General features: G+C 36.5%; 1 protein-coding gene across 1 annotated transcript in view; it reads left to right on the top strand.

Annotated features, from left to right (window-relative positions):
- CDH2 (cadherin 2) overlaps positions 1–26,062 on the top strand; it is a 265,943-nt gene extending 239,881 nt beyond the window's left edge. Inside the window, exons 15-16 of the mRNA XM_036743695.1 lie at positions 5,500–5,664; positions 24,655–26,062. Of these exons, the coding sequence (XP_036599590.1) occupies positions 5,500–5,664; positions 24,655–24,861 (372 nt within the window). The 3' untranslated portion in view covers positions 24,862–26,062. The remainder of the gene's footprint in view (positions 1–5,499; positions 5,665–24,654) is intronic.
- Positions 26,063–27,029: the final 967 nt, after the last annotated feature.

Below are 27,029 nucleotides of genomic sequence, written 5' to 3'. Positions count from 1 at the left end.
TGGACAAGCATAGTTCACTTGTCATGGGCTTCTCCTGAAAGTTTCCATTTTCTGCTCATGGAGTGGAAGAAGAAAGATAACCCCCCCCTCCCCCCCCACACACCCCCTCTTTGCTACCCCTCTGGTCTGGAAACTCACGGTAGACCACATGAAGAAGAAAAGGGGTTGAAAGGGTTGACTGTTTCACACGTTAGATAGTTAGATAGTTCACAGGGGAGAAATAAGAAAATGATGAGGGGGATAGTTTCAAAAAAAACCTGGGAAGACTTATATGAACTAATGCAAAACCAGCAGAACATTGTACATAGAAACAACAATATTCTAACTGTTCAGCTGTGAAAGATTTAGCTCCTTTAATCACCGCAGTGATCCAAGATAATCCCAAAGGACTTATGGTGAAAAATGGTCTCTACTTCCAGAGAGAGAACCGAGGAACTCTGAGTGCAGATTGAAGCCTACTTTTTTCCACTTGGGGATTTTGGGTTTTTTTTTTCCTTGAGGGGAGTAATGTTTTGTTTTTTGGCAACTTGGCTAATATGGAAATATGTTTTGTGTGACTTCACATGTATGATGGATATCCTATTGCTTGCATTCTTAATAGCCAGGAGAGGGGCTGGAGGGAGGGAGAGAATTTGAAACTCAAAATTTTTAAAAATGTTAAAAATAAAGAAAAAAAAGAGTCCATCTTTCTGAGTCTCATTTGGCTAGATATCAGGGAGCAGTCAGACCTACTGAGCATCAACCAGAATTTCTTATGTCTTCTGATGCAAAGGCTAGGGCAACATGCTTAATTCCACTGGAGGTGCCCCACATCCAACCAAGGTCTATGGATTCTCATCTCATAATATTGCCTGGGAGAGGATATAGAATAGTTATGACATAGTTAAAAAAGGTATTTGATCTAGTTCATATCTAATTTTTTTAATGGCAAGACCTTTTTATATTCAAATTACGTACCTATTTTAAAAACTTACATTGTATTTAATTCATTTGTCTAAACTTTGCCAAACTGCCTTAAAAGTTTTCCCACGAATTCTTATTTTTTAAAAGGGTCATTTTGTCTTATCTAAGGAGGCTATCCCAAAGAAATCTGAAAAAAGATATATCACAAAGAGATCAAAGAAAAAGGGAAAGGACCTATATGTAAAAAAAATTATGGCAGCTCTTTTTGTGGTGGCAAAAAAAATGGAAATTGAAGAGATGCCCATCAATTGGGGAATGACTGAACAAGCTGTGGCATATTATTATAATGGAATACTGTTGTGCTATAAGAAATGACAAGCAGGATGATTTCAGAAAAAACCTGGAAAGACTTACATGAACCGATGTAAAGTGAAGTGAGCAAAACCAGAACATTGTACATAGTAACAGCAGTACTTAACGATGATTAACTGTGAAAGATTTCGCTAGGGTCAGCCATACAAATCTAAGACATTTCCAAAGGGTTCATGATGAAAAATGCTGTCCATCTCCAGAGAAAGAACTGAGGGAGTCTGAATGCAGACCAAAGCATATTACTTTCACTTTCTTAATTTTTTTCTTCTTTGGATCTGTGTCTTCTTTCACAATATGATGAATATGGAAATGTGTTTTGCATGATTAAACATGTATAACCTATATCAAATTACTTTTCATCTCAGGGACAGGGGAGGTGAAAGAGGAAGGGAGAAAATGTAGAACTCAGATTTTATTTTAAATGAATGTTAAAAATTGTCTTTACATGTAATTGGGAAAAATAAAATATTTAAATTTTTTTAAAAAAATAAGGATGTACTATGTCAGCCTGGGCAGGTCACTGCTTTGTGCCTCAGGGTCTGTCTCCCTGTTGTATTTGTATCCCCAGAATTTATCCAAGGGCTTAGCATTGTAAGGGCTTAATAAGTGCTTTTCATTCATTGCTACATTTCTGAGCATTAGCTAATGCTACGTCATGTAGTAAAATGAATCCTTTAGCACTATCAAGTTTACAAAATGCTTTCTTCCTGACAGACAGATAATACAATTATCCTTAGACTCATTTTATAGATGAAGAAGCTGAAGCTTAGTAAGATTGCATGACTTAATAACAATGTGCCATGTAAATGGTAATGCCAGGACTTTGTCTCAGGATTTCTGATTCTGAATTTAGAATTCTTTTCATTAATCTAGACTACTTGTTTTTACTGAAGCTTTCATTCAAAAATAATGATTTTAAGGAATTTAAACCAGTTGTAAAGGTTGCAAGACATTGCAACATATACCCAAGAATATTTTAAGACCTTCACTATCTCTAGAGATTTTTCTATAAACTAAGCAAGAAATGTTGGACAGTTTTGTTACGACAACTTTCCTTGGGAGTGAAACCATGGACTTCATGAACTCTTGAGGCCTCTGTTTTCCCTATAATTCCATATGTAATTCTTACCCTGCATATTGCAATTTGTGTGTTTTCTTTGAATAGTGTATGTTTAACATCATATGATTTTAAAGCTATGTAAATTAAGAGGTTCAAGTAGTAGGTTGACCATCTTTCATGAGATAGAAGCTTGACTATAGGGTGAGGCCTTTACCAGAGGACAGAGTGAGGATGGATGGATGTAGAAGCTAAGGCCTGAGTAGTGCTTTTCTGGAAGTAAAATTGTGTATCTCACATTTGGGAACAATGTAAGAAAACTATAGCATAAGGAGTGTAAAGAATATAGTCTGTCTTGGTTTCTAGCTTTCTACAGTGCCATTTGATTAAGTCAACTTTTGAAATTAGTTATGCTTTTGCATCAGGCATCAATAATGAAACAGATTGTGACATTTAGAAGTCAGTGAATCATTACTGGCACAATCAAATAGTTATTGATAATTATTTTTTGAGCACTTTCTATATAGTGCTAGGCACGCTTGCAGGTAATCCAAGAAACATGACCCTGCTGTCTAGGTACTTTAGGGGAAATTTCCCAGTTGTAGGGAAGTCTTCATTTACTGTTGCATACATCTGGCTGCTACATACAATATTCTTTAGAGTTATACAGTAAAGTATATGTTGGAAGGAATTCAGTCAATTATGTTCGTTAAAAATGCCTCTAGACTAAATCCTGGATTGTATAAAGAGAAGCATTCCTGGTGCAGTGGAATATATATTCTTGACTAGGTATCAGAAGACATGGATTCAGGTCTTGCCTCTGACCCTTACCAAATATCTAAACTTCTTCTAAGTGTTTGAGTCTCAGTTTTCTCATCTTTTGTGTTGGGAAGATCTTATCACACTCACTTACCTCACGCATTGTGGGAACCAAACAGAGTAATATATTAAAAACAAAAAAACTTAAGGCTCTATACAAATTTTACACAGATTTTCCAGATAGCAGGGATGCCACACTCCTAACCCCCACGATGTGTAAGGGATACTGTAGTAGTTAGTATATCCTTTTAACCTTTATAGTGGGTACTGAATGTGTCAAATGGTACATAAAGGTGAAGGAGAATGAGAAATGAAAAAAGACCATATTTGGCATTTAACAGGTCCAATTCAGCAAACATTATTAAGGCTCTAATGGGGCAGCTAGGTGGCACAGTGGACGGAGCACTGGACCTGGAGTCAGGAAGGCCTGAAATCAAATGAGGCCTCAGACATTAGATATCTCTGTGACCCTGGGCAAGTCACTTAACCCTGTTTACCTCATTTTCCTTGAGCTGGAGAAGGAGATGGCAAACCACTCTAGTATCTTTGCCAAAAAAAACCACCAAATGGGGTCATGAAGGGTCAGACATGTTCAGTCTGAACAACAACAGTGTTTGGGGAGTTGTAGTGTACAGACACTAAGTTCACAGTTGAGGAGACAGTTTCATTAGAGTGGTAGTGTTATAAGATTGCAGTGGGTTGAGGTGTAAATGAACAGTTAGTGGAGGCTGAGAACATAGACAGCTTCGATAAATTTAACAATGAAATGGAGGAAAGATATTATTGAGAAAACAGCATAAAGGAGTAAGAGAGAATGAGAGAGGATATAAATATGTGTGTGTGTGTGTGTGTGTGTGTGTGTGTGTGTGGAAGGGGAAGACAGAGAGCAAAAGAGAAAGTTTGAGTGTTCAGAATATGTGTGAGTGAGCAAATGAAAATGAGAGAGAATTTGATGATGGATCAAGTTTCCTGAAGTATAACTTCTTGATGAAGGGCAGGAGTAGAGACCTTGACCTTGGCTAGGAAGCAGGTTATCTAGCTCTCTGAGATTGGATCAGAGAGGAAGAATAAGAGTAAAGAAGTCACAGGGTTTTGAGATAAGGAGCAGTCCAGAAACTATGACCTCATTCTCCTGGGTAGAATAGGGTGTATGTATGAGCATGTATGCTGAGAGACAGGAAGTTGTGCGTATTAGGGGTGGAAGTATAAAGATTATCATTGTATCTCTTGTAATTTTTTTTTTCATCTTACTAGTCTTCTGAAAAATTTCAGGCTAGTTTGGATATAGGCAGTTGGATTACATAGAATACAACTGAATTTCTATACATTCTGGAAATGTCCAAAGTCAGGAGTAGTGTACCATTTTTGCAATGTTACAGTTATAGTTTGAATGCTGAAAATATTTGCTCAAGGCTAAAATATTGGTGAAGCTTTGTATTGCTGGCAGTTGATTTACCTGTATGTCATTCATTTGGCTGCTGAAATGGAATCTGAAGAGGCTGCTGAGACACCCATCTATGCTTCTTCTGTTTTCTTCACAGGTCTTGGCTTTGATTTTATAAAAGACAAAACAGTCTATTTTTCTGACAAACTAAAGTGTGGTTGGCCAAGAGGTAGATTTAGGTACTTCCTTGTATAAAGCCCTGAGCCCATAGAAAATCTAAGACATTGGGCTATAAGAGGTATAATTGTAAATTGAACATACTCAATTTTAGTCTTATACAAAACGAGAATTAATATAGTCTCCCCAAAAAGTTAGGATATGGCAAAACCCATATTATATCCTAATGAAATAGAATGTTTAGTAAACATACTGGTTCCTATACAATAACAACATTGTGTTATTAATTTATCCGCAATTTCAGAATAATGTACGTAAATTAATAATACTTTCAGAAGAATTTAAATTATATTGTATTTTGTACCTGTTTTTGCCTTAAAGAGGACTAGCCCTATTTGTTAGTTGGAGGGGAAAACTTGACCAGTGCCTATCTTTGCCTTATACTCTACATCTATATTTTCTAGGCAGTTTTAGTCATTTCATAGTGCTTGCTACCTCATGTCTCTGCTGTTTCCTAGTGGAAAATTGATGAGCAACATTGTAAAGCAGATGGGGCACAGACCGTGGAAATGAAAAACACAGAAGAAGGAGCTGTGTGAAAGAAATATTTAATCATAACATGGAGAAATCATAGTGGCGGGTTTTCCATTATGCTAAGTTTCAGTCATTTTTATGAGTTGCTTGTATATAGGATAAAGGTTTCCATTTTCCATCTCTTGATTTTTTTTTCATCTGTATTTTTCTTAAAATCCCACTGGACATGCCTTTTTGATTTTATATTTTTCAGGACTATGACTTAAGCCAGCTCCAGCAACCTGATACAGTGGAACCTGATGCAATCAAACCTGTTGGGATCAGACGACTAGATGAGAGGCCTATTCACGCAGAACCTCAGTATCCAGTCAGATCAGCGGCTCCTCATCCTGGGGACATTGGTGATTTCATTAATGAGGTAAAATTTCCTTGGAAACTTTTTTTATATTACAACTAAGATGTGTGGGCTGCAGGAGATTAGGGATATTCAGTCTCATAGTTTGTTAATTTCTTGAGTTTATTTTTTGTTAGAAGCAAACATGACCTTCCTTCACAAAAGTCCTCAATTTTAAGGACTTTGAGTTCTTATAGGCTGCGATAGTAAGATTATGGACTATAATATAGTACAGTTCTAGGAATAGTCTGTGTATCTTTCATCCAAAGAATAACCTGAATTTGGAGAGACTCACTAACAATGTGATGACATTTTGGGGAGCCATAGCAAATCTGCTAAGGTATAGAAGGATGTGATTTGCATTGGTCTGGGGTTACCTATACAAAAAAAAATATGGATCCCTTTAAAGAGGAAAAACATTGACTTAGTAATAGCAGTCTAATTTAGTAAAAATAAGTTACACCCAAAGAAAAGATCCATTAACTCTTATACATTGTATTGATTACAGTTACAGTATGATACCAGTCCTCGTTACATGATCTCCAAGGATTCCCTGGATTCCAAGTAATAGACTAACAAAATTGTCGTATTTCCAAATTGACTTGTTAGCACAGATTAATTCAATAGGAGATGTTCATTTTGAGTTTCTTACATATCACCTTTCGAGTTCTAAAGATAGTAGAAATTTGTACTTGCAAAAAGACCAAAGTCCCATCAAAGAATTAGTGAGAAGAGCAGGCAAATTAGCTTCTATGTAAGTGCATAAATACTTAAAGATTTATTTGAGGAGTTTTAAGAACCTGTGTGAGAGAAGACCAATTCTCATTTGACTGTAACAGATCTGATTTTCACTACGAAAATTATTTTTGTTTTGTTTTTTTTCCTTTCACTACTAACCAAGAGTTCTTCTCTCTTTTGTACTTAAGATGTGTGGTAAAACTTAAATTTAGGTGAATGCTGTCAACTCTAAATTACATCTATTAGAATTTCAAGGCAAGAAGACATTCTCCAATAGATAAGTAGTCAAAGGATATTTCTCAAGAGATAAATTGCAAATCATTAACAGCCATATGAAAGAATGTTCCAAATCATTAATAATTCAGAAACGCAAATCAAAACAATGCTAGGATTCACTTAACATCTAGGAAATCAGTGAAGATAACAAAGAATATAAACCCTTTGGAGACATTGTGAAAAGACAGACCTAGTCATTCATTGTTGATGGAGCTGTGCATTAGTACGACCATTCTTGAAAGCGGTCTAGAATTGTCCAAAGAAAGTGACTGCAATGTCCATACCCTTTAATTCAATGATTCCATTGCTAGGCATATGCCCTAGGGAGATGAGTAACAAAAAGAAAGACTCTATGCCCACTAATGTACTTATAGCACCCCTTTTTTGTGACTTAGCAAAGAACTAGAAACAAAATAGAGGCCTATTGATTGACTGAGAAACAACTAAATAATTGGTATTACATGAATGTAACGGAATGCTATTATACCATAAAACACGGTGAACGTGATGAATATAGAGAGGTATGGTATGATTTAGATGAGCTACCAATGAAATGTGAACAATTTCAAGGCAAAGTGTTCTGGACATGTCTATTTATCATGGTTTCATTACATTGGAACTTAGAAATAGGCAGTGCTTCTACTTAACAGTACTTCTCATCCCCAGTCCTCTTCCACTTCTTCCTCCCCAAAACCCAAAGATAATTTAGGCTCAAGAATTGAAGAGCTAGAATTTGTATACAGTGGAACTGAATCCATTTTATGTGGCCTCTAATAAAGTATTAAGCATCATATGCTTATAAAAGATAGAGATTTCTTGAGGTTTTTTCCTAAAATAGAAAGTATTTTGATATCATTCCCAAACACAAAATCATTATAGCACCAGTTTCCCTATGTAAGTTTTTTAACTGTACTAGGTCTTTGAGTAAAGGTTTTATAACAAGGAAGGAATCCATAAGTGGCCATCTATTATCCTTAATTTGTTAAAATGGTGATTATTCTTGAAAATGGATATTAAATTGTGTTAACTGGGTAATAAATTTATTTTGGTTAAATATATGTTTCAAGTAATTAGAGAGCAACAGGATGGCAATTATTTCCAATAACACAAGAAATTTATCAAGTGAGTAATACGATCTCACCATCTATTCACCTTTATGAATTCTACCTAATCTTACTCAAGTAACATTTAAGCCATCTCAGCATAATATATACATATGTACATTTACATACGTATGTGTGTTGCTCTTTTACCCATGTTTAATATTATTTTTATCATTACTTTAGTAACATGATGCCTGACACATAGTGGATGCTTATTAAATGCCCATTGAGTTATTGTTATATCTGACTCATTTATTTCTCAAATTCCCATTTTTTTTCCCTTTTGTCTTGTTGATGCTGCCTCAAGCATCTTAACCTCCTAGTTCCTTAGTCTCCTCAAATCCATGACCTGTTTCTTTACTGCACCACAGCCACCAATGGGGGTGTTCATACCCTGGATCTCTCACCATTACACACGTTTTCTACTTCCATTTTCTAAAACTGACATTCCTCATTCTGGTCACCCCTTATCACTGCATATCTCTTTTATGCCTTACTCCCACCTAAACCTCTTCTTTGACCGCATTACAACTTCCAGTTTTCCTTCTTCTCAATACTTCCTCAGACCATTGCCTCTTTTCTGCCTTCACTTTCCTTCATCCAAACCTCAGCCATATGGTTAACTAGTTCAATGCTATACTATCGTCTACTCTTGAATCCCTTGCCCCCGGATCCTATTGTTCTTCCCTTGTCAAACCCCAATTCTAGATTACTCCCACCACCTGTCTTCTCTGCCCCTTATTCATGCGTGCAGCTGAGCAAAGCTAGGAGAAAACCATGCATTTGAACTGACTGGTTGCGTTGCAGATTAATGTTCTGACTGGTGCTTACTGCCACAAGATAGTCCTTTTACTCCTCGCTAATTAATTCCTTATCCATTTCCTCACATAAGCTATTCTAGAACTTTCTCAAGTCTTTCACATACCTTCCTTGCTGCACCTTCTCAAGGGAGGGCCTTAGCTCTTGCTTTATTGGGGAAAAAAAAATTGAAACCATTTACTAGGAGCTCCTTTGTTTCCCATTCTCCTCATCTCAAAACCTCCTAGATTTTATCTTCCCTCTCCCCCTTACTTTCCTTCCATCTCTGATGAGGTAGCCCTTCTTCTTGCCAAAATTGACCCCTCTATGCCATCTATCTTCTCCATAAGGTTGTAATATCAGTCATTCTATTTTTCTTTCTAATATTTAACCTCACTCTATCTAATGATTTCCTTCTATACAGTCTTCAAACATGCCCCAGGTGTTCCCATCCTTAAAAAATCCTTTATTAGACTCTACCGTCCTCTTGAGATATCATCTTATGTCTCCTTTCCTTTCTCAGCCAAATTCCTGGGGCAGAGATGGGAGGACGAAAAGGGGAACGGTTATTACTTATTTGCTCCACTTCTACTTGTCTCCCTCATTCTTCAACGCTTTGCAATCTAACTTTCAAACTCATCACTGATGTCTTAATTTCCAGATCTGGTCCTTGTCTTCCTACACCTGTCTGCTACATTTGACACTATTGACTACACATTCTTCCTGAAGACTTTCTCAGCTCTTAGTTTTCATGATACTGTTTTCTCCTGGTTCTCCTCCTACCAATTTGACTGCTTCTCCTTTGTCCCCTTTGCTGGCTTATCATCCATATCCTGTCCCTAACTTTGGTTATACTTCAAAGCACCACCCTGGGCCCTCTTCTTTTCCTACAATCTCTCATGTTGCTCTCATAATTTCCCATGGGTTTAATTATCATAACTATGCAAATGATTCAAAAATCCATATGTCCAGCCCCAATCTCTTACTACAGTCTTATATTGCCACCTGCCTTTGAGATAGTTTATACTGGATGTCCTTGAGACACCTCAAAGTCAACAGGTCCAAAGGAGTGCTTATCTTTTCCCCCAAACACACCCCTATACAGAACTTAACCGTTTTCTTTGAAGGCATCACCATTCTTTCAGTCTCCCTGCTTCACAACCTCAATATTATCCTTGACTCCTCCCTCACCCTTGTCCTACAATCGTGATGTTTTTATCTCTATAACCCATTCTTTCCTATCATGAAACCACCACCTTAGTTCAGGCTCTTATTGCCTCTTACTTGGACTTTCGTAGGGCACCCCTAATTAGGCTCCCTACCTTAAATCTGTGAGCCATTCCAATCTATCATACATCTTACTACTACTGTGGCGACTTTCCATAAGTACAGATCTGGCCATGTCTCTCCCCCTACTCATTAATTCCAATGGCTCCCTGTTTCTTCTAGAATCAAATGTAAATTTTGCTGTTACCTTTTAAAGCCCTTCACAATGCAGACCCAATCTTTCTTTAACCAACTTTGCCAGTATCCTTATGCATTAGTACCTTTCCCACACTGGCCTTCCTTCTGTTACTCACAAATAGCATCCAGTCTCTCATCTCCATTCCATTGCTGTGGCTATCTCCCATCCGAAATGCTCTCTTTCTTTACCCTATTGTGTAGAATCCTCCATTTCCTTTAAAATACAGTACATGAAGCCTTTCTTAATCCTTCCAACTAATAATGCCTTCTTTCCCAAACTACCTTTTATTTAACTATTATGTATTTCTTTATTTTTCATATTTATAGATGTGTGTATTTATTACATATATTTGTGTATATATATTTTTTCTTTTAGATAAAATGTAGGTTGAATCCTTGAAAGTAGCATTGCTTTATTCATATTTGCATTCTTAGTGCCTAGCATACAGTAGACACTTTAAATTTTTTCTTTTATTAAAGGAAAGAGGAACAAACATTTTTAAAGCACTGCTATGTACCAGGCAGGCAAGTAGGTGGCACAGTGCATGGAGTGCTGGGTCGGGAGTACGTTAAACATAAATCACTTAACTCCGTTAGCCTCAGTTTCCTCATCTATAAAATGAGCTGGAGAAGGAAATGGCAAACCAGTCCAGTGTACCTGCCAAGAAAACCCCAAAAGGGATCTTGAAGGGTCAGATACCACTGAAACAGCTGAACAACAAACATAGCAGGCACTGTACTAAGCACTTTACAGATAACTGTCATTTCGTCCGCACAACAGCCCTAGGAAATAGGTGCTAGTATGATCCCCACTTTGCAGTTGAGGAAACTAAAGCAGGCAGAAGTTAAGTGGCTTGCCCAGAATAAACATAGCTATGTCTGAGGCCAGATTAGAACTCGGGTCTAACTAACTCCAAGCAGAGGTCTGTCCACAGTATTACTTGGCTAGATCCATCTAGGACAGGAGAGGCCTTTCCCTAGGCTTTTTGAATACATTTTATGGGTTATTATGAAATAATGTTTCTAATGGATTAAAAGGAAAAAATAATGCAATTTAAAAATGTAGAATATAAAAGGTACATTTTCTTATGCATAGGTATGAAGACATAAGTTGCAGGGGCTAATAGTACAACCCATGCATACAGTCAGCCATGCAATCTCAAGTTGAATTTAATTTCCCTTCTCAACGTAATGGAGCACATTATGGCTAGTCCTAATTGGAACAATACTATTAGTACTTCTAATACATTATCCATTAAATTGTCTAACCTTGGAATTAACTAGCTTTTATAGAGTTGTTTTTTACTGAACAGATTTTTTTAAAATACTAACAAACCCATTATTAGTAGGGGACTGTCTGTTTAACAAATCTTTTTGAAGTCAGAATCCTTCTGAGCTTCCTTTAGATACTTCTAGGAAAAGCCTTTCATATTTGTGGACTTTTCTTGGCCTGAATAAATGAATAGATAAGTGCTAGAAAGATTTGTTAGTTGAAGGCACCTATAGAAGTGAATCATTTGAAAATGGCTACATATTTATTCACCCGTGACTTAAATGACTTAATCTAGTTTGTTGTTCAGTAGTTTCAGTCGTGTCCAACTCTTCAGGACCCCATTTGAGGTTTTCTTGGCAAAGATACTGGAGTGGCTTGCTGTTTCCTTCTCTAGCTCATTTTACAGATGAGGAAACTTGGGCAAACAGGATAAACTGACTTGCCAGGGCCACATAACCAGTAAGTATACGAGGCTGGATTTGAACTCAGATCTTCCTGATTCTAGGCGTAGCACCTTTGTCTATGTCACCTAGCTGCTCTGTCATCTAGTCCTGTCTAGTAAAGGAAGACACATTATGATAATGATTGTAATTATGGTGATTTTGTAGATATAGGACAGAGTTAAGTTTATAAGAGTATGGCATAGTGTGCTTACTTGGACATCTAATCCCGAATCTTGAGGTAGTGTATTGTTTGCAATATAGTAAATATATAAAGCGAAACAAGTGTTTTTTCATTATTATCAGCTGGCATTCATTTTACTTTGAAATTTTAGAGAATGACCTTCAGAATATAGCAAGCTGATATAAATTCACTTTCCCTTAGTGCAACAGTTTTTGTTAACCTACTGAGAGTATAATTTCTAACCCTTTTGTTTTCAAATCAAAATGAAAGTAAATCATGTATTTTTATAAAAATATGAACTTTTATTATGAAATTCTTTACAAATCTTTCACCCATTTATAGTAACCTTGCTTGGATAAAATTTTCCATACTGAACCCTACATGACAATTTCATCTTTTCTTCCTACTAGTAAAACTTGAATAGTTATATTTGAAAATAGCTGAAGTTAACTTCAAAATTACAGGGAAAACATTGTCATTACAGTTAGCCACTTAGAATTAGTAATGTGCCTTAGATGATAACATTGAGAAGCAACTCTGTTATAGTACACAGAACCCTAGCATCAAAAGTTCGGGTCTCATCCAAGCCCTCCCAGTCAGTAGCTGACTGCTAAATCTTGGACAGATCCCTTGGCCACTTTGGGCCTCAGGTGCTTCTGTAAAGTGAGAGTACTGGACTAAACGGTCTCTAGGAATCTTTATAGCTCTAAAATGCTGTGATTCCTTCAATAGAAGTAGAAATTTATGATTTCCAGAATGCGTGGGAAAGGAGAAAAAGAATTTAACTCATCTTAAGTTAGTGACCACCAGCAAAATTCCACAGTGATATGATAAGGTTACTTTTTGTTTTAAATCTGGATTCTAACCCACATCATATAACATAGGCTAGATAAGATTATGTAATTATGTAGAAGGCTAAATAAAGTTTTTGTGCTCAGACCAACAATACAAAATTCACTTGTTGAAATAAGTTGAAAATATCTCTTCAAATACCTCTTAAAAATCTCTTACTAGTCTGTCACATTCAGTTGTATGTGATTTTTATAGACCCTGCATTAGCATGCCTCAGCACACAAGGCATACATACATTCTGACCTCCGTATATAGAGTGGCTTTCAGCAGTAGCAGCAGTTCATCCATAGTCGCATAATCCTTTCCCAGAGTAAATTAAACTATTTCTTTTTTTTTTAATTTCAGACTTGTCTGACCCAGGGGTAAATTCTTTTTTGTTCTTTTGGTGCCACAGGGTATAGTAGTGCCCTAGAACCCTATAATTCCATTCTTTTTATCCTAATATTCTCATAGATTTAACTTTGTCACTTCTACAAAAGCACTGTAATTACATTCATTTTTTTTTAATTCTTTCTTTAAAATCCCTGGTCTCAGCTCTGCAGTGATCCCTTTAGGTTTAGAGCTGCCATGACTCTCCCAAGCTTTCCAGGGTTCACAGAAACTTTCTCTGCAAGAGAAAAAAACATCATTGTTACTTCCCTCATTTTTTTTCTTAGCTCTTCACTAATAGCACACTAACCTGTAAGACATTTGTAATGGGAAATGAGAAGGAAGCTACAGTAACAGACGAAAGGTTTATAGATGTGGAGGTTGTATATATGCTTATAGTTAACTCATTATAACTCTAAGTTAAAACTGTAACTATAGTTATAATTACTACAGAGCATAGTTCTCAGCCTACGCTGCTCATTAGCTTCCTCCTGCCCAGCTTCTTTCCACTTAACCATAGCCTTGATGTTAACTTTTTTTTCTCCCATTTGGCTTATCAAAGCTATCAGTCCCCATTACTTAACTTTCTCATCCTCCTAGTTAAAAGTACCGCAGTCTGAGGCTTACGGTAGTCCTTTCTACCATCAGTCCTCCCCCTTCCTACCCACCTCAACCTTTATTGGGTTACTGCACCTTGAACTACTCTCCATGGTCTATAAAAAGTGCCCTCTGCCACTCAGCCCCCAGACTCAGTGAGGAAAGGATATTTTTAAAACTAATTCCACAGTTGTCCCCTCCCAAGTTTCACGAATTTGTTTCCCTGAACTCTGATGTGAAACTTTCTTCTTCTGACCCCTGGAAACTAACTAACTAACTAACTCACTCTCCCTCTCCCCATCTCTGTCTCTCTCCCTCTCTCCCTCTCCCTCTCTCCCTCTCCCTCTCTACCTCTGTCTCTCCCTCTGTCTCTCCCTCCCTCTCCCTCTCCCTCCCTCTCCCTCTCCCTCCCTCTCCCTCTCCCTCTCCCTCTCCCTCTCCCCACCTCCCTCTCTCTCCTTCCCAGTCATCTCTTTCTTTCCCTTTCCCCTACCCCATCTATCTCTTCTGATTGTTCCTATGAAGTGGCTTCTTTGAGCTCACTCTTAGGATTGATTCATCCCCCAATGACCTGGGCCCCTTTCCTTGTGAGCTGAGGGTCGCAAGGTCCAGATCCATTTTAGACCACTCAGAGCTGTGACTTATTTGATGCACGGCTGTTTTATCCTGGCCAGACTCACTTGCTGCCTCATTCTGAACGAGATTATTTGGTTTTGCTCTTAGCTCTACACTAGTAAGCAGACTAAGCTTCCATACATATCTCAGGGTCAAAAGGGACTGCATATTTCCTCTTCTGTAGCCAAGGGATCTGACTCTTTGCTATTCCAAGCTCCACTTGGGCCTTTTTCTCTTGAGTATGATAATTGTTTGGGGGTGGGGGGTTGGACCATGATCACAATGAAGTGGACTTTGCTCACTGATAAAATTAATAATCCATCTGTAACTTCTCATTCTGGACTTTTCTTGCCCGTGCCTTGTCCGTAATCCTCTACAGAGGACCTGCCCAACATATTGGAGGTGAAAGGAGGGATAATTTGTGAATGAGTGCAAAATCCAGATTGTTCATGTGTTACCCTGCACTGTCAGTGCTTAAGTTGTCTGCCTCATGTTATAGTTATGCATGTAAAAAAAAGGTAGTTGATTGGACAAAATGATCTCTAAGGTCCTTTCCAACTCTAAATCTATGATCCCTTGCAGCTCTGAGCCTCCCCCTACCCTCAACCCACTCATCTATGTGTGTGTGTATGTATACACACACACACACACACACACACACAGATATCCGTAGACGCGCACAGGTATAAAAACATATATATATATATATATATATATATATATATATATATATATATATATATATATATATATATATATATATATATACACACACACGTATGAATACATATATACGTGTATATACTGGCATACATAATAATGTATGTGTACATATACATGCATGCATATGTCTTTCCATAACCATATAGTGACCTATAATTTTTGTTTCCTTGAGATCAATGTTTCGGAATGCATAACCATCTAGCAGTTGGGGCAGCAAGGTGGCGCAGTGACTAGAGCACCGGCCCTGGAGTCAGGAGGACCTGAGTTCAAATCCGGCCTCAGACATTTGGCACATTTACTAGCTGTGTGACCTTTGGCAAGTCACTTAACCCCAATTGCCCTGCTCCCCCCCAAAAAAACCCAAAAACAAAATAACTATCTAGCAGTACCAGGAGAATGCTAACATTAATAAAGGGGCACTGTGATGTAGAGGATACAGAGATTGCCTTGAGGTCAATAAGACTTGGGTTCAAGTTGTATCTCTGATACACTGGCAGTGTGGCCTTGGGCAAGTCATTTAACCTTTCAGTGATCCAGATAACTAAGACTATAAGTTGCACAGCAGGTTCTAATCTCCATTGCTAGAGAGAGTTCTTCACCAAGAGCATCATACACAAATCAAATCATAGGTCCAGTAAAAATAATGTTTCAAAGGTCTGCTTTTGGAGGTGAAAAGGACATGCGGTCATTTTGTAAGATCTCAGGTGCATTCCAGCCTTTCGTCCTTCCTATTCAGTTTTGGGTTCATTCTACAAATAGAATTCCAAATGTATATGTGAAGAACTAACTCCATAGGTTATAAATTTTCTGCATAACCTAGGCAATAGATGTTTTCCATTCACCTGTTTTTTTTTTCCTGTGTGTTCTGTGAAGCAGGTTTCTTTTGGGTGGCCCTGGAGCTCATGGAGAAGGTCTGTAGTATAGAGTCAGCAAAATATAGGGAAATATTTTTAGGTCAGTCTGTGTCTCCCTGTTTTATTTTTCATTTGATATTAAAATCAAAAGATCAGTGATCAAAGTTGTTTTGATAACAGGAGACTATTAGAGATAGAAGAGAGCACACCTGTCATAGAATTTTACGTGACCTTAACATAACAAATGGGAAATGTCTGGATGGAAGAGAGGTACTTTAAGTTTTTCTTTTGCTCTAATGAAATTAAATACACTTTTGCAACCACCAAAAAAATAAACCCAGCACTGTATGGTATACTCTATCCCTTTGAGAAATTTGAGTTACTATGAAAAAATGAACTGCTGTGGAAAATAAATTATGAAAGCTTACTTATTCCCATCTTATTTCCTTCAAAGATTTCCTCAGTGCACGTACTGAATAGACCATTCTCATAAAGATTTCATAGAGATGAGAAGGAGACATTTTTGTCAATCTATGTCTGCATCTTTTCAGATGGCTTTTGGAGAGCCACCATCTTTTACAAACTTCCATAAGTTTGTTTTTTTTTTTTTTAATTTACTTCCTCTCAGAATTACCTTGAAAGATGACCCCTGAATACTTTTAAAATTGTTTCTCTTCCAACAGAGATTTCCTCTCTTATAAATTTATTCACATTCGGAAACTTTTCCTGCCTTCATTTTCTTGTGTCCCATTTCCATTTCTTGCAGCACATCATGTATTGGAATATTAGAATCCATATGTGACAGTTTCTTTGCCATTAAGTAATAAGAATAGACTACTAAGGAAATGATAGCAGATCAGTTTAATTTCACATCTGTTTGTTGTCCTATTCTGAGTTTCCTCTGGAACCACCATCAGGATAATCTGGTTTATGAGAGTCCCACTATATCAGTAAGGCAAGATTCATGACCTCGAGGATGGCCATGAGCATGCTGGAATGGTTTGGAATCTCAAGAGTATAAGAAATTCTCTAGGTAGAAGGCAGAGGAAGTATAACATTTATTTAGACATGAGAGAATTGAATCCCAGGACCAGTATTTCTAATTCGATAATGGAGCAATTATATTCCAAAACCAGTAATGTAGCGACAAGGAAATTATAACAAAGTATTATAGCAAAGAGGCGAGCCATCCTGCAACTAAAGTGGTTTGCCATTTCCGTCTCTGGCTTATTTTGCAGATGAGGAAACTAAAACAAACAGGGTTAAGTGACTCGCCCAGGGTCACACAGCTAGTGTCTGAGGCTAGATTGGAACTCATTTCTTCCTGCTTCCAGGCCAGCACTCTGTCCACTGTTTCACCTTACTGCCCCAACTCAAGGAGGCCATGTACACCCAAGGTCATCTGAAGGAGAAAAATTCCCTTCACAGTATTGGAAAGATATATGACCAAACAAGTGTGACAAAATGAGAGGGAGCCAAGTCACTGGGCATACAAGGCAATTTTTTTTTAAGTTTAAAGAGATGCTGGATATAGTTCCATAGGCATAGTTCCCAAGCAGATAAATCAACAGTGAAACTCACAGGGGGACAGATGAGTAAGAGTTCCCTCAAAATGGTCAAAATCATACCTTGAAGAAAAGTAAACAAAAAATCCCTAATGAAAGAGAGAATTCTATAGATATCCATGAAATCATGGATCAAAAAAAGCAGAAACCCCAGAATCAAAAGAAAATTAATTATTTTAAGAGAAGACACTAGAGTAGACGTTAGGTAAGAAAATCAATAAGAAATGAGTGACAGAGTAAATAAACAACTTAGAAAACATAATGAACAATATCTCCAAAGTAGCCAAGATTCTAAAAAAGAGATGAAAATTTAGAACTCAGAAGTTCAGAAGTTGGGGGTGGGAGGTGGGTAACGATCAAAGAGAAGCAACAGATCACTTTGAAAGTACATATACATATATGCTACAAGCCAGAACTGCTGATTTTGAAGGTCAGGCACACAGAGTTAACTTAATGGTCATTAGTCTCCCAGAAAAATGGACAAATATTAAAACTTAAAGTCTTACTGCAAAAAATAGGGATCAGGATAGCGCCTGGACCTGGGATGGGGGAAGGAGAGAGACTGCTTTCAATGTAGGTCAGTATCTTCTGTGCAACTCTTAGTCTGAGGGAGGTGCCTAGATTCCTGAGAAGTTAAGTGAATTGACCAGGGTCACAAAGTATGTGTGAAAGTTAGGTCTTGAACACATCTGTCTGGTTTCAAAGCCACTGTGACATATGTTTCCTCACTGCGAGATAAAATAGAAAAATATGGCCCACACTACCGAAGATAAAGTGCTAATTAATCAAATCCATGGATTGCTGCTAGATACAAATGCTGTGGTTAAAAACTCCATGGTATCTGTTGGTTAATTATAGAATTTAAATGCAATATAATAAATTTTGCAAGCTACCAGAGAAAAAACCTTCAGCTAGGAAGGGACATCAGTTTGATTAGTCCAGGATTTTACCATAGCCACGAGAAATGAAAGAAAATATTGGGTTAGAATATTCCCAAAAACAAAGCACTTCAATTCATAGAGCATATCCTTCAAAGCTAAGCCTAATCACCCATGATAAAGATGGATGTTCAATAAAAGAGACGTATTTGAGTCGTAACAAATGCTAGCAGAACACTCACTGTGCTAAACTTTCAATCAGAATAGTACATGGAAGGCATATATGTACAGTTATCAGGGAAAGATTGAGCAATAGAATTAGTTTTCTCAGGTTTCTGAGATTCATTAAAATGGATCAAAGGGTAAAAGAAATAATAAAGGGCCAGAAAAGATCCAAGAATCTAAAATCTAATGAAATCTTAAAGAGTCAAAAGAGAAGGAAGACCTGAAATAATATTAAATGCAACAAATCCCATGTTCCCCTATAAGTGCATCAATATTATTCTGGTAATACTTATCAAGGGTTTAAATAATGCTCAATAAGCATCTATTATGCGCCTGCTATGTACCATGCACTGTGCTAAATGCTGGGGATACCAAAAGAGGCAAGACAGTCCCTGCCCTGAAGCAGCTCACAATATAATAGACGTCATTTGAATGTAAAAAGGGGAGACAAAAAAATAGAGGAGGTTTGTATGTACTCCCACTGTGTCTGAAGGTGAACAGAAAGCAGTAATTTTCTAATATTCTGTGAAATCTTGGGGAAGGGCTTGAAATAGCAGGGTAAGAGTAATAGATGGAAATGGCAATAGAAAGAGTACAAATATTTGCATTGAAGGGAAGGAGGGGCTTTTAATGGGTTTTGTATGGGGGTGGGGTGGGGATCTACTCGATTAATATTTGTTCTTTCCAGGACTGCATCAAACACCCCAGAAGAAGGGATGTGTGGCTCCCCAGGGGTTGCCAGCTCACAGAACAGTAGGGTGAATATAAGTCCAACAGTAGGATGTATTGGCCTTAGGAAAAGTTGAATGATCCCAGTCAGGGCAGTAGGTCTGAACCTCATGACTCAGGGTAAAAAGTGAACCTCCATGCACACACTTTACTGCCTCTTTCATGAATTAACATTCTTAAGAATGAGGCACACCATAAAATAAACATGCAAACAAGAAAGAAGAGGGAAAGGACTGTGAACACCCTAGCATAGAATAATAGGATATAGAGTAATAGAGAAAGCTCGGTTGTGTTACTTCAGAAACACAGCCCTCCGTGATAGACATAGAGAACATAAAAGAGAACAAAAGTATGACATATTTAGGATAGACTGAACAAGTAGTAGAGATAAGGAGAGGGGTTCAAAGTAAAGGAATGCTTCTTGGGAAAGAGAACTACAAAAGTGTTACATAAATTATGAGGTTAGACGGTGAAGGAAGGATTTAGAACCACACACTTATCTGGGTAGAGAAAGGGACGGGTCAAAAAGAGGTAGGAGTCAGGCGATAGGATAGGTAAACAGCAATAGAGAGCAGAGAAGAGTCTGTGCGAATGGATTAGTATCAAGTTAGCGACAAAATGCTGCCTTAAAAGAGGAGATAAAAATCATTACAAAAGAAATAAATTGTAGAAAATGTAATCCTAACAAGCATAACCTTATGTAAATGGATTAACAATCCAATAAGATGAGACAAAATGACAATGGATCAGAAAAAAATTGTTGTGACTGAGACAGTTTAAAATTAAAGACATGCAAAGAATAAAAATGAGACATTGAATAGAAGAAAATTACAATTACAGCATAAGAAAAAATAGAGTCCAGGAAACTACATTATGCTTGAAGGTACTGTAGACATAACCTAGTGTTCATTAAACCCCAAAACATAGACTACTAGGGGAAGACACGACATTTGGCATAAACTGTTAGAAAAACTGGAAACATTTTGAAGATGAAGAGAAGGGGAAAAAAGAAGAAGGAGAAGGAGGGAGGAATAAAAATAAATTGTCAATGTTATTGTTGTTGTTTATTAAAGTTTCAAATGGTTACTTGTCCTAAATATAAAGAGTTAGGTCATTAAAAATGGCAATTATGATTAAGTAAAGAACTTTTAAGAAAAAAGGGACATCACAAAAGATTAAACAGACAAATTTGGTTCCATGAAATTTAAAGCTCTTACACAAAGAAAATCAGTGCAAGTAGAGTAGAAAGATAACTCTCACTTGAGTAAAAATCCATCCATGAGATATTTCCAAGTTTTGTGGCTGATTAACACAAATATATACCCAAGTGCCATTCATCAGTAGATAAATGATTACAAGATATGAACAAAGTCTTCTCAAAAAAAGATTTGCAAACCATTAGCAATCATAGAAAATAAGCTGCAAGTCACTTAATAACATAGTAATGACAAGAGATCAAAATCAGAAGTATAAACAAGCAAGTTGAAACTACCCCGCATTTCACCTTACACCCTTCAAAGTAGCTAAGACTAAAAAAAGGACTTAAATGTTCAGTATTTAAAGGGCTGCAGAAAAATAGAAATATAAATACACTTAAATTTTGACATAATATGATCAAACCCTTCTGGCAAACAATTCGGAATTATGTGAGGCAAAAAAAAAAAAATCACTGAATCATTTACACTCCATCCCAAAGATCCCACTGCTAAAAGGAGGTCATCGAAAGGTCCCATACAGCCAAAAGTATTCATAGAAGTACTTCCTGTCTTAACAAATACCTAAAAACAAAACAGATGTTCATGAATTGGGGAATGGTAAAAAGTAATGTTACATAAATGTAATTTAATGTTGTTGTACCATAATAAATGTCAAATATGAAGAATTAAGAGAAATATGGAAAAGATTTGTAGGAAATGGTACAGAGTGAATTAAGAAGAAATGAAAACAAATAGACCCAGTGGCTACAATAATGTGAATGAAGAGAATAACCAAATTAAGTTGAGCACAAGGTAGTTATAATGACCAGTTTTGACCCAAGAGAAGAGAGGAGAAAATGCACCTTTCTCCTTTTGTTGGAAAGAAGAGAGACTATTGATAGGTAATATAGCAAATACAGTGAGACACAATATGTTGGTTGGTTTTTCATAGCCATCTTTTTTTTTTTCTTTGCTACCAACAAGGCTTCATTCTTTTGTATATGTCCGTTGGGGCGAGAGGGTGTGGTTATAGGTATATATCTGGGAATGACTAATATAAAATTAAAAGGCATTAATAAAACTTTTTTTTAAAAATGACCAGTTCCTTTTTTCAGTCAACACATTTTCAAAAATTCTACCATATTTGAACCATTATTATGTACCATCATTATCCTTTGTTCTAATGTGATACTGGTTTTTATATTTACTCTCAAATATTAATGTTCAAACAATTCACTAAATATTAAGGGGTTGTGGAGTGGTAGCTCTAGAGCAGGCCTGCATAACCTGCAGCATGCCAGATGATTTCCTTTGCATTTCCTATACATTTTTCACAGGCTGCCCAAAATCCTTTGGCGTGCCACGGGCCACAAGTTGTGCTGGCCTGCTCTAGAGTAAAACTCATTGGAGAAGGCATTTTTGGAGGAGAAGATGGTTCTGTTGCCATATATGGCTTAGTGGAGAGAGCTGTGAAGTATTCCACGTGGTAGAATGTCACAGAGTCAGGGATTAGCAAATTATGTGCCTTGACTGAAGCAAAGAGAGACTATTGGAGAGCAAAGAGCACAAGGAAGCAAAGAAAAATACTAACCACGTGGCAACAATACAAAGAAGAGTGTAAAAATGCAAGAAGGAAGTACTGATGTCAAGAGCTTGAAGGAGACAAAAAGTTCACTTTTAGTCAGAGGGCTCCTGCAGTTCAGCTGGTTTTATTTAGAACTGAAACACATCCTTGTTTCTTTTGGTGATGAGAGGCCTCATCCTTCTTATTATCAAGAATTTCCCAGATTTGTCTCGCCTCTTGTTCAGGACCGCTTTTACAGCTACGTATGGCCAGATTGTAATTAGACTTAGATTGTTTGTTTAGAAACAAATGTTAATCTCCAATTTTATAAAAACTTTTTTCTCAAAGGATTCAATTCCATAAACCTTTATTAAATACCTGCTGTATGAAAAGTACTCTGCCAGGTACTGGGGATTCAGCATGCGATTGAGAAATTATATTTTGCTCAGTACATTTAGGCTGTTCTTTGTAACATAGCAATTCTACATAATAAATAAAATCCTATCTAAAGTAAATTTTATACTTGGTGGCCCTAAACTTGTGATTCACTATAAGCTTGTTATTATACCTCAAGGAAGGAAAAAGTGTTTATTAAGCATCTACTGCGTTCCAGGCACTATGCTGAAGACTTTACAAATACTATCTCATTGAATCCTCACAGTCCTGGGAGGCAAACGCTATTATTGTCACTTGAGGAAACTGAGGAAGAAGTTAAGTGACTTTGCCCATTGAGCATTGAGGCTGGGCTTGAACTCGGGTCTTCCTAACTCTAGGCCCAGCTCTCTGTCCGCCGTACCACCTGCTACTCAAATACATTGGATTATAAACAATGCTGTCATCTCTTCCACAGAAAAGTTGTGCTTAAATTAGATGTTTGGAGAACTTTGAAAGAGACATCTAGAGACCACTAGAAAATCAGTAGTGGATATCTCTCTCTATTTCATCTGCCTGAGGCCAACTTGTTGCTGCTTATTATCTACAAGTGCCTTTGTTCAGAGGGTGGTCGTTTCAAGGGATATGATCCCGACACAGACACATGTAGACAGGAGATGAAGTAAAGACATCTGGGACAATATCGTTAGAATTTTAAAAATCTGTCTCTATAAGATTGTGTGTGTGTGTGTGTGCATGCACACATGTGCGCATGAACAACCATAAGTTCTTACGTGTTTGTATGTATGTACACATATATAAACTTTTTCCAATTTGCACCTTGTGTATCATTACAAAACTTATAAATATGTATGTACCTGCATATTTACATAAAGATACTTAAATCTACAAATATTTGTATTTTAAATTATAGTTAATTTTTAGGTTGAGATAATTTTATATATGATCAAGATCAGTCTCCCAGGGTTTGAGTTCTCCCATTAATCTTCTCATTCACTCTTCCTCATCAGTTGATCTTCTGAATAAACAAATTGGTGAATCTTCAGAAAAAATAATTTTAAAAAATGAATAGATTGATGATTTTCTTAAAATATTGGACAATATTATATTTTGGAAAAGTGAGATTAGGATAAATACACTTGCTGAGACAATAATTGTAGAAGTAAGACTGATTAAGGATTAAAAATGATGAATTTTAGATTATTTAGATTTCTTTTTAATTGTAAAAAATATTATGAAACTCAATTACATAATTCATTACCATGGAAGACATAGAGATAAGAAACATCAGCTCTAGCTAACCAAGACCCAAATGAGAGAAAAGAGGGCATCTCCTCGCAGTGGTACAAAGTAGAGCAAATGATGTGTTTTTTTCTTCTTTATTCCTTCCATCTTTTTCTTGGGAACTGAATATACATATTTTCCCTAAAATTCAAAGGCACAGTAGTATTGCTCTGGGTTAAGCAAAAACGAGGGAAACTAAAGTCAGCACTGTGATATTAAAAGTATCAGTCAATGCACATTTTAGAGGATCCATTCCACAATTTTCTTTTGGCCTAATTAGAAATTAAGAAAAAAATGGTTCAGTGAAATATTTTGGTAAGAATTAATCCTACTCAAATCTATATTTAAATGCCTATTTAAGACAAATGCCTCCCTATACAATTGCTTTTTTTCCCCTATAATGCCTTGTTTGTTTTGCGTTTGCAGTCTAGTCTGTATCACTCAGCTTCCCTAGTTACTTTTTACCACTGCCTAAAAACCCTGTGTTTTCCTCAAGATATTTTAGATTTTCTTGGGTGGGTGGGGAACAAATTGAGCCAGGAGGGGGAAATAAGAAGTACTTGCTCTCCATGTTTTGAAGAAATAACAAAGATGCCTAATTTTTAGCATTAGCACAAAGTGATTATTTTGAAAAAGGTAATAGTTTTCACCTGACACCTGAAAAATACCGATTTTACAAAAGGAATTGCATGTGATATTGATAACGTCTCAACAACTGATATTGTGTTTTGCCATATCAATTGTCACTTAACAATGGATATTGTCGAAAGACAACATCAATATTGACATCAAAGGAATATGATTATGATGTTTATATATAGCTATGTTGATATTAAAGCATTTTGGAGATGTGCAACCTCATATTTATCTTTCTTCTCTGCCTCTGTCTCTCAGGGACTCAAAGCTGCTGACAATGACCCCACAGCTCCACCATATGACTCCCTGCTAGTCTTTGACTATGAAGGCAGTGGCTCCACTGCCGGATCTTTGAGCTCCCTAAACTCTTCAAGTAGTGGTGGTGAGCAGGACTATGATTACCTAAATGACTGGGGCCCGCGCTTCAAGAAACTTGCCGATATGTATGGCGGCGGTGATGACTGAACTTGCAGAATGAACTTGGTTTTTGGACAAGTACAAACATTTCAACTGATATTCCCAAAAAAACAAAAAAAAAGCATACAGAAGCTAGGCTTTAACCTTGTAGTCTACTAGCACAAGTGCTTGCTGAAGGCTTTGGCATAGGCTGCAAACCCATTGGGGCTCAGTGGGAATATCAGTGATCCAATACTGTTTGGAAAAAAAATATTGAGCTCAGTTACACTTGAATTTTACAGTACAGAAGCACTGGGATTTTATGTGCCTTTTTGTACCTTTTTCAGATCGGAATTAGTTTTATGTTTAAGGCTTTAATGGTACTGATTTCTGAAATGATAAGTAAAAGAGACAAATATGTTGGGGTGGAAGCAGTAAGTTAAACCATGATATGCTTCAACATGCTTTTGTTACATTGCATTTGCTTTTATTAAAATACAGAATTTAAAAAAAAAAAGAAAAACCTCATGGAATGATTTTATTACCTTGGGGGAGGAGACCATGAGCTTGAGAAATGTACATTACTTCTAGTTTTAGACTTTAGATTTTTTTTTTTCACTAAAATTCTAAAACTTACGCAGCTGGTTGCAAATAAAGGGAGTTTTCATATCACCAATTTGTAGCAGAATTGAATTTTTTCCTAAGCTAGAATGTTAGACACATTTTGGTCTTAATCCATGTACACTTTTTTTATTTCTTGTATTTTTTTCCACTTCACTGTAAAAATCGTATGTGTACATAATGTTTTATTGGCATAGTCTATGGAGAAGTGCGAAACTTCAGAACATGTGTATGTATTATTTGGACTATGGATTCAGGTTTTTGCATGTTTATATCTTTCGTTATGGATAAAATATTTACAAAACAGGTTTAAAACAAGTGACATTTGATTCAATTGTTGAGCTGTAGTTAGAATACTCAATTTTTAATTTTTTAATTTTAATTTTATTTTTAATTTTAATTTTTTTTTGTTTGGGGAGGGAGAAAAGTTCTTAGCACAAATGTTTTACATAATTTGTACCAAAAAAAGAAAGGGGTGGCCTGACACTGGTGGCACTGCTAAGTGTGTGTTTAAAAAAAACAAAAACAAAAAAAGCTTTTAAACTGGAGAGACTTCTGACAACAGCTTTGCCTCTGTATTGTGTACCAGAATATAAATGATACACCTCTGACCCCAGCATTCTGAATAAAATGCTAATTTTGGATCTGGTGACTGGTTTGAATTTTTTCTTTTCCACTTGAATAACTTTGTATGCCACCCCCAAAAAATCTAATGGCAAAATTTCAAAATAATAGTAATAAAGTGTTTACTCATTTTAGCAGTGAAAAAAACAATGGAAACTCAAGTCCTTCTTTTGTGGCTACGTATGGACCAAGGAGAAACAGCTTTGGATGGTATTATCTGTATGGAAGAAAAGTCCCTCAATGACAATCTGTGCTAGAAAGGCACTAGCTTAAGAATGGTCGACTTCAGTTTAATGTTTTTTAGAGACTTACATTTAAGTATACCCAAGTTGTTGGTAGTATTGATGCTAATGAGATATTAACATTGTCCATACAGCCTCAGAACAATACTGAATATGTAACAGCCAGGATAGACAAGTCCTGGCAACTGGAAGTGATGGAGAGAATGGGGTTAATTCTGATTGACCAATTATTTTGTCTATCAAGTCACAAGATCAGTCTTAACTGATATTTTTTTTTTCACTGAATTTGTCACTACTCTTGTCATCATGGTAAACATAATTAAGTAATTTCATACTAAATGGATCATTTAACTAGATATCTGATTTGAGATGCATGCTTTATGTACACCATTACAAATTACAAAATAATATTGTTAAGCAATTTAATGGAACTCTTGTTTTTCTAATATTAGTTCATAAGCTCTAACATTTTTATTAAGATAAATGTTAATTTGAAATAAGATAGACCATAGATTAGGCTCCAAAACTGATGAGGTTTCTATTTACTCTCTGTTAATACTTGTTTTCAATTTTTCTTCTCTTTAATTTCTCCTAATCATCAACTTCCACAGTATTCCTTTGGGAATTCTCATGGTAAAACTGAATTAAATTTTATAATTAAAATTTCATTTATGATTTTGTTCGTCTATTCATTCAGTGAGCATTTATTCAGTCTATATTTTGCCCAACACATTGCTGAGAAGTAGTGAA

Source organism: Trichosurus vulpecula, chromosome 1, assembly GCF_011100635.1.
Source record: "Trichosurus vulpecula isolate mTriVul1 chromosome 1, mTriVul1.pri, whole genome shotgun sequence".
Lineage (NCBI taxonomy): Eukaryota > Metazoa > Chordata > Mammalia > Diprotodontia > Phalangeridae > Trichosurus > Trichosurus vulpecula.
Note: the sequence above shows the minus strand (reverse complement) of the source record. Positions and strands in the feature narration are given on the sequence as shown.